Source organism: Lycorma delicatula, chromosome 5, assembly GCF_047948215.1.
Source record: "Lycorma delicatula isolate Av1 chromosome 5, ASM4794821v1, whole genome shotgun sequence".
NCBI classification, from domain to species: Eukaryota; Metazoa; Arthropoda; class Insecta; order Hemiptera; family Fulgoridae; genus Lycorma; species Lycorma delicatula.
The window spans coordinates 26,911,804-26,925,772 of record NC_134459.1 but is presented as its reverse complement, the minus strand read 5'-3'; the positions used below and the strand labels follow the sequence as shown (position 1 = coordinate 26,925,772).

At 33.4% G+C, this 13,969-nt stretch overlaps 1 protein-coding gene across 1 annotated transcript in view; it reads right to left on the bottom strand.

The window, feature by feature from the left end:
• The window catches only part of LOC142324775 (prolactin-releasing peptide receptor-like), a 414,884-nt gene that overhangs the window by 10,019 nt on the left and 390,896 nt on the right, over positions 1–13,969 (bottom strand). Inside the window, exon 5 of the mRNA XM_075365750.1 lies at positions 2,323–2,457. Coding sequence (XP_075221865.1) covers positions 2,323–2,457 — 135 coding nt within the window. The remainder of the gene's footprint in view (positions 1–2,322; positions 2,458–13,969) is intronic.

The window sequence follows — 13,969 nt, the reverse complement described above, 5'->3', positions numbered from 1 at the left end:
TAAAAAAAGTTACACTAGATATCTTTAAACTTCCAAAATATCTTATGAATCAGTCAGCTAATCGGATTACTATCCGGATGAGTATTATGTATAGTCGAATTTGAAGATAAATATCTCGTAAGTACATCATAAATTATCATAAAGTTTAAATAAAAATTTATATTTTTAATTTTTACTTTTGTTAGTTCATAATAATCAGTTTTAAGGATATATATTTAGAAGGAATTCTATACTGAATAAAACTAATAAAATTTACAACCACATAGCATTACATTTTGAAGCATTATTGGTATGCATATTTAAAAGGGAATGTCAAATTTTTAATTTATTATCACTTATACTTCTCCAAGGTTTTGTGGAAGAATTATCTTCACAACATTACAATTCATATAAGTAGGATGAGCATTGTGCTTGTAATGTAATATTATTTTAATGTAATAAATTAAAATCATGAATTAAATTGGAAATAGAATAAACTGTTTTAAAAAAATATTGCACTTTTTATTAGGTAGTGAACATGGTAGGGTTAGGGGCTTAAAGTTACTCATTTTTAAACCTACAATAAATATTTACAGTATTTTATTTTACTCAAATGTAACTGTTCTGAAATAATCTGTAATTAGATTTCTCGGTTTATATTTTTTTAAACAAAGTCCTCCTATTAAATACATAAAAATAGGGTTTTTTTTATATACATTTATCAAATAATTTATTAAATAATATAACTGACATTTTGTTAATATTATAACGACACAGCAACTTTACAATCTGTTCAGCAAGATAATTGAACAATAAGTAAATAAGATCTATATCTCAACCAACATTAAGTAGTCATAGATCCAGCGGTTGGTGATTTAACCATAACAACGAAATGAAAGAAATGAGATAGAAGAGCACTCTGTACAACCAGACCATAAAGTCACCTAATTGAAACGAATCTTGAAAAAATCTTAGCAATCATAGGAAATCACTGATCGTGTTATCCAATAAATTGACCGCTAAATAATTCGAGTGCTGATCCAAACGATTTTGATACCGTAGGCTGACCAGAGATATTTCCTGCCGAACGGTTTGTAACTTAAGATTTTTGAAACTAACCGTGAAAAATATTATTTGGCCACCAACCTGGTTAGGATAATTTCACGTTTTTATTATATCATATTTTTATTTCACGGCTTTTTTAATTGATGTGTCAATAATCTTACTCTTTTCGTTAAAACGTTCTGAGTTACATCCCTGTAAACCCTGGGTGCTTGGATGTGATAGTCTCGTACCGAAAAATTGATTGTTTTATGCAGAAGAGAAGTTTTTTATTTTATTTTAAATAAATTATGTAAAAGTAACTGCACAAAGTAAAATACAAAAGTAACCGTTTTCAAATAATCTGTAATTGGATTTCTCGGTTTATATTTTTTCTAAAATGTCCTCCTATTAAATACATAAAATTAGGTTTTTTTATATAAATTTATTAAATAATTTGTTAAATAATATAACTGACATTTTGTTAATAGCTCTCAACAACATAAAACTGAACAAGCTAAACGTTTATGTGTATTTTATAAAAATTTGGCAATCCATTTTCAATATAGTAAATTTATCTTATGTATGTCATATAAATCATACATAAAATTCTTCAAATGTCATATAATTCTTCATATAATCTTATATATCCTATTAATTACTGGACGTATTTAATGGGATATTACTTGAACAGTAGTAATAAGGAGCTGTCAGTTTGACAGGTAGAAACAAAAATTTAACTGATGGAAACCACATCAAGCATTATAGTTACTACTATTACTTTATAGTTACTACTTTTGAGAAGAAAAAATAGAAAACAGCTGTTCGCTGTAACTATGCTTATATACCTTTTAATAATACGTTGCATTAATAACTTATATAAATGATCTAAATCATGATAAATAAATACATAATTTAAATCAGAACGTATTTATTTATTATTCTGCATAAATCAAGTTTTTCAGTATTTAAATCAGTTAATAGTACGAGAAATATTTAAATTAACAACGAGAAACATTATTTTATTCTCTAGGTTTTTTACAACTTAAATAAAAAGTTATCCTTGGTTTAAGATAAGAAAGTATTTAGATAAAGTTTCAATCTTATCTACATCATTGTCCACCGACAACTGTCAGCTCAACTGTCTTTTTGAGGTTGACACCAGTGTCAACCTAAAAAATAACAAATATATATCAAATAACTACGGATTATAAAAATAACCAATTTGTGAAAGTTATATAAAATAATAATAATATACATAAATATTACGAATTAATTATAACATGTGTATTCATTTTATACCTGCTCATACGCCATGAAGCATACAATATTGGAGTTGAACAAGTCGGTAGAAATGCTATCCAAACAAACATTGTAAATGTGATATCAAAATGACCACTATTTTCATAGGTTTCTGTCAAAGCCAGTTTAGCAAGCCTGAAAAAATAAATACATATGTAGTTCAATTTCTAATTAATAACATAAATTATGAAATAGTTCATGTTATGTAGAATTTATTTAATATTAGCTGTACACTATGTTCCGCCCGGGGTTATGTCTTTTCTCTTGTTCGTCAAACGATGGGATTAAATGTTAGATAATTTAGATTGATGAAAACGATCAAAAATGCCCTGAGGTAGGTAATCCCCACGTCCGGAACACAACATCAACGTTCCACGTCCAGGGCGGTAACAGCTGTAATTATGTACAATACATATAGCTGGCTAACGGGGCTCCGAGTAAATTCCTCGGATATGCTTTTCTTTTGACCTGTTTCCACCTTCAGGTCCTTACATGGTTTGGATTTTTCGGCTACCTGCAGGATATGGAATAATAAACGATTTTGGAATTGGACTAATACCACTTTTAGAGCTGGCGATGTAGCGGCCAGGGTCAATGTTATTCCAGATGTAACGGAGACCCTTCCGTTGTCTAAATGCACCCTGCGATGGCAAGTATGTAGCAATGGTGCCGGTGCATGGGAGCTCTGAAAGCTTCGGTGAGTAGGAGCCTGAAGTAAGTGCAAAGATTGCGCAACCGCTCTCTGCCAGGACATATGCCGGTTCCACCGGAGTACCGGATCGGACCTCCAAGGTTAGTAGCCCTGGAGTGGGGGTGTACCCCAGCGGCTAGCCTTGCTACAGAAGGGATAAACGTTCATGAATATTGAACAAACAAACGTGGCAGAGGGTGCACGTAAACACCCTCGTTTAGAAACCTCCGATTCGCCACAAGCGAAGAGGAAAAAGAGCAAGGAATCAGATAAAATTAAGAGAGATGCTGACAAAATCAGTAAGGAATTGAGAAAGTCTTTGTTTGGAAACATTGCTCCCAAACCAAGATTTTTAATTATTACCAAGGTGAATGGAAACTTTCAAAAAGTTAGTCCATTCTTGATCGCAAGATAGATAACTAAATTGTGCTGGTGGTCCTGTTAAGGAAATTCGTAAAACCTTTAACGTATTACACGTTGAAACTATTAACGACAGTCAAAGTCAAAAAGTCCAGGCATTGAAGAAGATCGGTGAATTTGCGGTAACAGTGCAACCGCATAGCATTCTTAATACATCCAGAGGAGTTGTTGTTTGCCGTGATCTTCTAAACTGTACAGAAGAGGAAATAGTACAGGAAATGTCGAGTCAAGGAGTGATTCAGTGTCGCAGACTAACAACGAGAAGAAATGGCGAAGTTCTTCCTGCGGCCTCTCATGTATTGACATTTAACAGGCCTACCCTTCCTGAAAAGGTGCGTGCTGGTATAGATCGGCTTGATGTACGTGCGTTTATTCCGCAGCCTATGCGATGTTTCAAGTGTCAACGTTTTGGGCACACTGCAGCTAGATGTGAAGCGCAGGAAATCTGCATATGTGGAATGAAGATGCATGAGGGTGAACCATGTAAAGACCCTCCAAATCTGTATTAATTGTAAAGGGCACCATAACTGCCGATCCAGGAATTACACAGGAATGGCCGTTTCATAAATCTGAAACGGCCATTTAGGAAGTTAAAACGTTTCAGAAGGTTAGTTATCCTGAAGCGAAGAAAATTGTTAGACAACGAACACCTCGACAATCGACCACTTATGCTGAAGCAGCTGCTGCCCCTTCTTCAACCAAAATTAACGTGGAGCAGTTGCTTAATACAATGGCACCAAGCCTTGCAACAATGATAGAAAAAATCATTGATGCTAAGATGTAGTCGACTCATCGCACAGAACCATCTAAACATGAGAAGGCTCAATCGCATTGATATCGTTGATAAAAGAAACGTACCAGCGCAGCATAAAAAACTAGCTAAACCTGCGATCATAACATCATCAATTGAAGTAGTAAGTGAAAATCTTGATTTGTCTAGAAAGGAGGAGAAGATCACTCTGTCGTGTAGTTACAAAACTAAGGAAATAGTGACAAGAAAATCCGAGTCTACCGAAATGGAGGTGCAAGTCGTTATTGAGAAAGCACCAGTGGTAGACGATATAAAAACTGTAACAATGGAGCCTCCAAAAGCTCAAATAACAGCTTCAGCGAGAGCATCTATTTCAGCTGGACCCAGCACTGCTGTAGAGATAGAATCCAGCTCATCAGCCGCGGAAAGTACATCGCTTGCTAGTCTAGATTCAATTGCAACGATGTTAACAGCACCGATGAAGCTTTCATCACCTGATGTAAGCCGGCGAACGTCATTGGCATCAGAAAGAGAAGACGATGCCATGTCCGAGGCCTCAGACACACTGTCATCGGAAGTTGAGGCCGTTCGCAGAATTGAAAAACGGTGCAAGAAAGGATGACCGAAAGGAAAGCCTAGGAAGTAATTTGATGGATCAGAAGTTATAGGAAAATGTAAAATTTTGAACAATTTTTGATACATAAAAATGTGAATTATTGAACCTTTTTTTTAACATTTTTTTGAAATGGGATGGGGCTAATGACCAAAGTAGTCGATGCCCCTAAAAAGTTCTAAAGAAAAAAAAAACGATCAAAAATTTAAAACAAAACAATGGAAACCTTTTAATTTTCTCCTTTAATTATAAATTTTAACCGATTTAAAAAAAATGGTTATTAATTCATTTGTTTAAATTACTTGAGTGAAATTAAATATTCATACAGAAGGGCGGATCCAGCAAATGAAGTATAGGGGGCTATTGAGAGCAAGGGTCACATTTTTCTACTCCCTTCTAATTGGGTTGAATGTATAATATTTCATACACTTTTATTAGATACATACTATACTGTGAACGAATTTTAAAAACGAAAAATCGTTTAACCAATCACTAGTATTGCTGCAAGAGGCAGAAAGGGAAGGGTTTGGGAAAACCAAATAAGCGTTTAAGTATCTTCAATTTTTTCGATTTATAAAAATTAAGCTGTAAGTTATTCGAAGTGACCCTCACGGGGACTTCAGAAGATAAATTAACTTGAAAGGCAGACTGTATAGTCCAACAACAAATTTCATTAATCAAAACAACTTCTTTAATTAAAACTGCCTTGCAAACAATCTAAATTGTATAATAATATAAGATGGGATAAAAAAATAGTAAGATGAAAATTTAAATTAAGTTGATTTTTATTTGTTTATTCATTTCAATATTTATAATTAATTCACTACAATTCAAAATTTTACACATTCTATTTCATACAACAACAACAACAACAATAATAATAATACCATAATTTATTTACAAAATAAATTCATCTTGATGATTACGCATCTTAGCATACTGATCGAATACGCCAACATCAATTTGCATTTCGTTATGAATATGTATTAATAAATGACGTCAGTCTCTCTTCAATACCTTATTATTAGCTCAGACTCCATCAAATACCTAGGAGTGTGGCTGGACAAACGAAGAATATTCTCAGTCCACGCCAAGGAAACCGCATCAAAAGCCGAACGACTGGTAAAGGTGTTACACAGTTTGCTTAGTAATTTCTCTGGTCCAAGGTCATCTCGGATGAGAATATATGCTCATGTCATAAACTCAGTACGCTTCTATGGAATCACGGTCTGGGTTATTGCGCTGGAAAATGAATCGAACACGCACATCTTGGAAGGGGTCCAACGGAGTCTAGCCCTCAGGATCGCGTCTGCCTACTTCTCAGTCTCAAAAGAGGCTGCCCAGGTTATTGCTGGAGTTCCCCCTCACCACCAGTTGGCGTTGATGCGATGTGACATCATTAGAGGAGAAAAAAAGTAACTGCTCGGCCGGACATGATACGAGAGTGGTGTAGGAGGTGGGATCTCTCATCAACGAAGCGTTGGACCCATCGCTTAATCAAAGAGGTTGCTCCATGGATCGACCGCAAATTTTGCCAATTCAATTTCTCACTAACCTATTTCTTAACAGGACACGGAGTATTCAGGTCATATCTTTTCGGGAAGAGGAGGGCTCCCAATTACGAGTGCCTGTATTGTGAAGACTATGACTCCCTTGAAGATGTTGTGTTCAGGCGTCGACGGTGGATGGTCGAAGAGGCATCTGCGAACAACCAACTGCATCCTTTGATGCAGGCACGATTGTACCGACAATGTTATCTGGGGTCGACAAATTCAGGGCTGTGTCAGAATATATAACAACGATAATACAACACAAAGGAAGAGACATCGAGGAAGCGAGGGGGTGATGAACAGCCTCCTGTGAAGTCGTCGTTCGTCCGGGTTTGCCGGGATGGGCGGCGACGATGAGATACAAGTATTCCGTCGCCCTCGAGCTGTTGACACCGAGACCCGGCTGGGGCCCCTTTACGGGAGCCGGTTAGAGGCAGACAGCTGTTAAAAGACCAAGACGCGATGTGGGCCCCGTTTATGGGATACTCACATTGATGACAAGGCATCAAAACTGAGTCCTGACCCCTAAGGTGGGATTCAGGAATGATATAGTCGGCGCCGGATACCTTACCCTAAGAGTTAGAGGTAGGCAATAAAACGATCCGTTGGAGTGGACAATCCTCTGGGCTGTGCTACGTTTATCGGTGAATCCAGCTCAGGGAGGAGGGAAACAAGCTAAAACAAACAAAAAACTTTATTATTAAGAAAAAAGCTTATTCACGTTAATTACAGTGTTGGAACTTGAAAGTGGTTATTTTGAAAATACATTATTAGCAAAATGTTTCTATATTTTTCAACTGGGTTTTCAAACTGCAAAATGAAAGGCATTCGGGCCTTTGGGGAGCCATATCCCTGGATCTGCCCCTGTTCATATAACGAACTTTATTGATGGACAGTAAACCTCATTTTACAAATTGAAAACCTAAAATTATTTAAGAATTATCAAGTATTTCTCACGGAGAATATATGCTACTGTAAACAGTATTCTCTAGCAGGGTAACGTTTAGAACTTTGGCATGATTTCTTAAATCAGCTGTTAAGTGGAATTATTCATATCATTAATTAAAGGTGGAAGTAACAGAAAAGAAGTTCTAGAACTTCTTTAAAGTTATATTATAATAAAGCTAGATTTATTATAATTATAAAGTATCGATTGGAAGTTCTGTTGACATGGCTACTAGACATATTCCTGTTCTTCCTTCTCTATTTTAGGGATTCTTTTATAATTCTAAAATTATTCTAAAATTTTATTTACATTTTTTGGAATATCTTTTATATTTATTCCAATGAATATTTACAGATAAAATAGTAGACCCGTTTTCAAAACCTTAGGGAGACAGCAGCTGGTATGAAAAAAAATAACGTAGTAGAAAATCTTTTTTTGTTTATAATTTAGTATTCAGAGGCCACTTTTTGAAAATTACATTGGTTACATGACTCACCCTGCTAAAAACACATTCATTCATTCTGTGGAAAAAAATCACTCATGACACTCTCCAGTAAATTAAAAACTATTTCTCTTATCGCAGCTATTCTTTCTTTAGGTGCTGGTAATTTCGTGATTCAGCAGAGTAAATTTTTGACTAACTAGTGTTCTCAAAGAAAACGGTGTGGTGCCCCTTAGAGCCGGAGGCTTTCTAGGCTCAATTAGGTCTCCAAAACTTGAAATTGCATTCACTGGAATAAGTATACGCACTATTCCCACTGCATTCCGAGATATGTGTACCATTACTCCGTCCTATTGAAAATAGATTGCGCCATCTTCTGCATCAAAAAACTTCATTAATATAAATCATTATCTTTTGATAAGGAAGTTATATCACAGTTATATCCTGTTATAGTCACAGTTTGATTACTCTCCTCAGAAAGCAGAACCTGATGATGGCAAGGGCTTACACAGTACACACAAAACTGTAATATTAGAGATACGGAATGGTTTTTTATGCTCGAGTTCTATCATTCCAGTAACGAAAGTTCCATTCGTTAACGGGATATATGAAAATGAGCTTCATTAAACACGATAAATCTTTTCAAAACGGTTAGTTAGTTCATAATTGAAGATGTCTTGTACCGTATTACAAAACTATAGGCGAGTGACATCATGATTTGGTTTTAATTCCTGCATGATCTGAATTTGATATGGTTGTAATTGAAGATCGATGTGTAATAGATGGAGAAGAGTTCCTCGATAGATTCAAATCGAGAGACTGTTGTTCCGGCAGAGCGAAATGGACTCATTAACACTACCTATCTCCGGAGGACGTCTGTGTGTTTAGTACCAACAACCAGTATTCAGTATTACCAGTATAACATTAACAGTATTCCCGATAGAATCCAAACTATAATAAGATACCAACTATAATATGATATTCGTTGATGTATCAAACTATGCTGAGTAATCTAGAGATGCAATCAAAATGCTCTCGGCATTTGGATTGCACCACTATATTAATTTTATTGTTACAATCACAAACATTAATATTTTAATTTTTATGAATAAGGTATCAAACTTTCATCTTGAAGAATGAGTAGTACTGAGTATAAATCCATTAGAAGACTTTTGAAACAAATTCAGAAATATTATTTATTATTCATGAAGCTGTAATATGGAGGCGAACAATCCAGCTATTAGTTATACTTCCTATTATTTCACAATGAGCATTTTATTTTATTTTTTCTATAAGTGTATTAAACATCCATGGTGGTATTACATCTTTTATTTATTTACTTAATTTACTCCGACAATTACAGGCTGAGCAGTTTTCCAATTACAGCTCCCTTCACCCCTCTTCTCAGATACGAATATGTACACCTGTGCTATAATCAGGATAAAAATTACCAAAAAGTTTTCAAAATATAGCAACAATTTTTTAGACAAAATTATTTCTAAAATATTATTTAAACAAATTAAAATTTTTCTCATTAATTTTATTACACTACGCCCGCAAAGGAGTGTAATGTATTTGGGTGCATGTGTGTGTGTATATATATATATATATATATATATATATATATATATTGTTGAAATAACAATTGTTAAATTGTTCTTTAACATCATTAACTGCTAGTTCCATGTAAAGATTAAAAAGTAACGGAGACAGGAACATCCTTGTCGGACTCCCTTTCTTATTACGGCTTTTTTCTTATGTTCTTCAATGTTTACTGTTGCTGTTTGGTTCCTGTACATGTTAGCAATTGTTCTTCTATCTCTGTATTTGAACCCTAATTTTTTTTAAATGCTGAACATTTCATTCCAGTCTACGTTATCGAATGCCTTTTCTAGGTCTATAAACGCCAAGTATGTTGGTTTGTTTTTCTTTAATCTTCCTTCTACTATTAACCTGAAGCCTAAAATTGCTTCCCTTGTCCCTATACATTTCCTGAAACCAAATTGGTCTTCTCCTAACATTTCCTCCACTCTCCTCTCAATTCTTCTATATAGAATTCTAGTTAAGATTTTTGATGCATGACTAGTTAAACTAATTGTTCTGTATTCTTCACATTTATCTGCCCCTGCTTTCTTTGGTATCATTACTATAACACTTTTTTTGAAGTCTGACGGAAATTCCCCTTTTTCAAAAATATTACACACCAGTTTGTATAATCTATCAATCGCTTTCTCACCTGCACTGCGCAGTAATTCTACAGGTGTTCCGTCTATTCCAGGAGCCTTTCTGCCATTTAAATCTTTTAATGCTCTCTTAAATTCAGATCTCAGTATTGTTTCTCCCATTTCATCCTCCTCAACTTTCTCTTCTTCCTCTATAACACTATTTTCTAATTCATTTCCTCCGTATAACTCTTCAATATATTCCACCCATCTATCGACTATACATTTCGTATTATATATTGGTGTACCATCTTTGTTTAACACATTATTAGATTTTAATTTATGTACCCAAAAATTTTCCTTAACTTTCCTGTATGCTCCGTCTATTTTACCATTGTTCATTTCGCTTTCCACTTCTGAACACTTTTCTTTAATCCACTCTTCTTTCGCCAGTTTGCACTTCCTGTTTATAGCATTTCTTAATTGCCGATAGTTCCTTTTACTTTCTTCATCACTAGCATTCTTATATTTTCTACGTTCATCCATCAGCTGCAATATATCGTCTGAAACCCAAGCTTTTCTACCAGTTCTCTTTATTCCGCCTAAGTTTGCTTCTCTTGATTTAAGAATTTCCTTTTTAGCATTCTCCCATTCTTCTTCTACATTTTCTTCCTTATCTTTTTTACTCAGACCTCTTGCGATGTCCTCCTCAAAAATCTTCTTTACCTCCTCTTCCTCAAGCTTCTCTAAATTCCACCGATTCATCTGACACCTTTTCTTTAGGTTTTTAAACCCCAATCTACATTTCATTATTTCTCCAAATTATGGTCGCTATCAATGTCTGCTCCAGGGTAAGTTTTGCAGTCAACGAGTTGATTTCTAAATCTTTGCTTAAACATGATATAATCTATCTGATACCTTGCAGTATCGCCTGGCTTTTCCAAGTGTATATTCTTCTATTATGATTTTTAAATTGGGTGTTGGCAATTACTAAATTATACTTCGTGCAAAACTCTATAAGTCAGTCCCCTCTTTCATTCCTTTTGCCCAGCCCGTATTCACCCACTATATTTCCTTCCTTGCCTTTTCCAATGCTTGCATTCCAATCTCCAACTATTATTAAATTTTCATCTCCTTTTACGTGTTTAATTGCTTCATCAATCTCTTCGTATACACACTCTACCTCATCATCATCATGGGCGCTTGTAGGCATATAGACGTAACAATCGTTGTCGGTTTAGGTTTTGATTTTATCCTTATTACAATGATTCTATCGCTATGCGTCTTGAAATACTCCACTCTCCTCCCTATCTTCTTGTTCATCACGAAACCTACTCCTGCCTGCCATTATTTGACGCTGAGTTAATTACTCTGAAATAACCTGTCCAAAAGTCGCCTTCCTCTTCCCACCGAACCTCACTAATTCCTACTATATCCACGTTTACCCTATCCATTTCCTTTTTAAATTAATGCTAGTATATTAACCTGTATTAAAGAGCAATGACTTTTTTTTGGCAGTCGTGTTTTTTAATTTTTAATATTTTAATTAGTTAATTATATTCATTTTTAATATTTTTAATTACCTCTGGTTAAAATCATATTCTTGAATGAGACATGTAAAAATTTTTGTTTAAACAAGAGGGAAAGAGCATCTCAATATATTTATAATATATCACGTAAGCTAACTTTAAATCAAAAAGAAAACGGCGAATAAATTATCAAGTTTCCTTATTTTCAGATAGACGTTCAGAAATAATGCGTTATTAGATAAAAAATAATATTTTTTATGCTACGGAGAAGTACGAAAAAAATAATAACTTTTTTTTTGAGCTAGTATTTTACTTTTTCTTACTTACCTGCCTAATATTTGAAAATATGTTGCTTAAGTTGAAAATACTGAGTCAATTTCAAGGATGACATATTCTGAAATAGGTTGTTTGCTATGATATTACCACATTTTTCAAATGATATCTAGCGAGAATATTCTTACACTGCTCGTAAGGTGTTATACGAATATATTCCCTTTTCAAGAAAAAATATATATATATATCATTTTTTATTTTATATCTATTCTTCAATGTATTACTTTACTAATCATGTGTAAATATACTGTTACTGTAATTATTTGTAAATTTACTATTATGTGTAAATGAAACAAACAGTAAAATAAGATTAAAAATACATTAATTACAGAATAAAATTTATGCTTATAATAAAAAATAAAAAAACAGGCACGAACGGTACTTACGCGTGTACATGCACGTAAAATAATAGTTATATTTCGTAATAATAGGTACATAAAGCGTATTACGATCTATTAACGTGCTTTATTAGAGCTATTTTAGCGTTTATATAGGGTTATCTAACGCTGAAATTTAACCGAATTCATTACTTTCATCCAGCCAATTTTCTAAGCTTTTGTAAACCTCAGAACTTGATTACTCGCCTAATTCTGAATGGTGGCTTCATCAACAATTAGAAATATTAACGATATAAAAACCCTTTATTTAATAAATATATTTTCCCAATAAATCTCTTTTAATTGCATCAATAAATTTTCTCATATGATTTATATTCGCACTGAAAAAATTTCATAGATTTTCAAAATGTAATAAATTGAAAATATATGAAATAATAAAGACGTAATAAATTAGTGGTATATTTGGTGATTTATAAAGTTCATAATATTCTTTGAATGTGAGAAAAACAGAATATATAGAGGAAGTAATTACAATATGGCAACCTTAAATTACTTTTTAACAATACAAAATAAAACTTTAAAGTTAATAAATGCTAATACCTAAAAGATCTATTTTTCGGTAGGAGAACTTCAAATCCCAAGCCACCTTAAGGGAGCAATTCAAAAATAGTTAATAAAAAGGAAAGGATTGTGACCCATGATTTATCTAGATTAACAATGTTTTTTTTTTTTTTTTTTTAATTCAGTCTAGAACAACGCTAACCAAAATGATTGCTACTTAATAATTTTCAAAATTACGATCACATACCAAAAAATAAATCTTTTTGATGTAAGGGAATTTGATAGATTTTATTTCTTAGTGTTTTGCTATTGATCAAATTATTTTAAAGTTATTATAGATCACTTTTGAAACTAGTTAGTTGTTAAAAAACTTAAATAGTAGCTATTTTGGTTACACTTGCCTTTTCTCGAAGTTGTCATGTTCTTTTTTTTAATGTTTATCACAATCCTACCGTATTCATCAAAAATCTTTTACGAAATTTTGTAAAGTGTCCTATGAATAAGTATTATTAATATTATTCACTATTGAATAATAGCGTGGGAAAGTACATTAATCATAGTTTTCGTTTCTAAATATTTTGCCCAAGATTAAAACCATCGTCTTAGCTAACTCTTTATCTGCATAAGTTTTGCTACCGACCGGGAAAGTTACGCAACTTTTTGCCAGCTTTTTAAATAAAACGTCAATAGAATATCAAATTAAATGTAAATAATAAGAATTTAAAGTGTTTCTTGGTAGATAGTAGAAAAAATTGATATAATATATGGAAAAGTTTCGCAAATACAGAGTATTTTAGAGAAACAGGAAAATTTTTTAATTTGTGTTAATAGTTGAATAATAGTGTCAATTCTGAATAACTTATTCAGACCAGCTCTCGCTATCTTGACGTTTAGTTATCATGGGTACCTGTAATGGTGCGCACCATGATTTTGCCATTAAAACCTTTTATAAATATAATGACGGTGTGAAGGCTGCGTGCAGAAAATTTCGCCACCAATTTAATTAAATCGTGTACCGTCAGCACATGCAATTAACACATGGGTATATAATTTTGAGGAAACAGGTTCTGCAATGAAAAAGAAAACTCTAAGTGGTGTGTGAACTGTTCGTATGCCAAAATATGAAAACTATTCCTGCTGCTGTCGTAAGAAACTCACACCGTTTAATTCGTCAAAATGCAGTATCTCTACAGTCGCATAGTTGAAGAGTTAGAAGCATTATATCGCCCACAACTGCTTGTCAGTTGCATAACTGATGGTCCATTATATAATGGGCCATTTCAACATTATTTAGTTTTATTATTTTAGTGT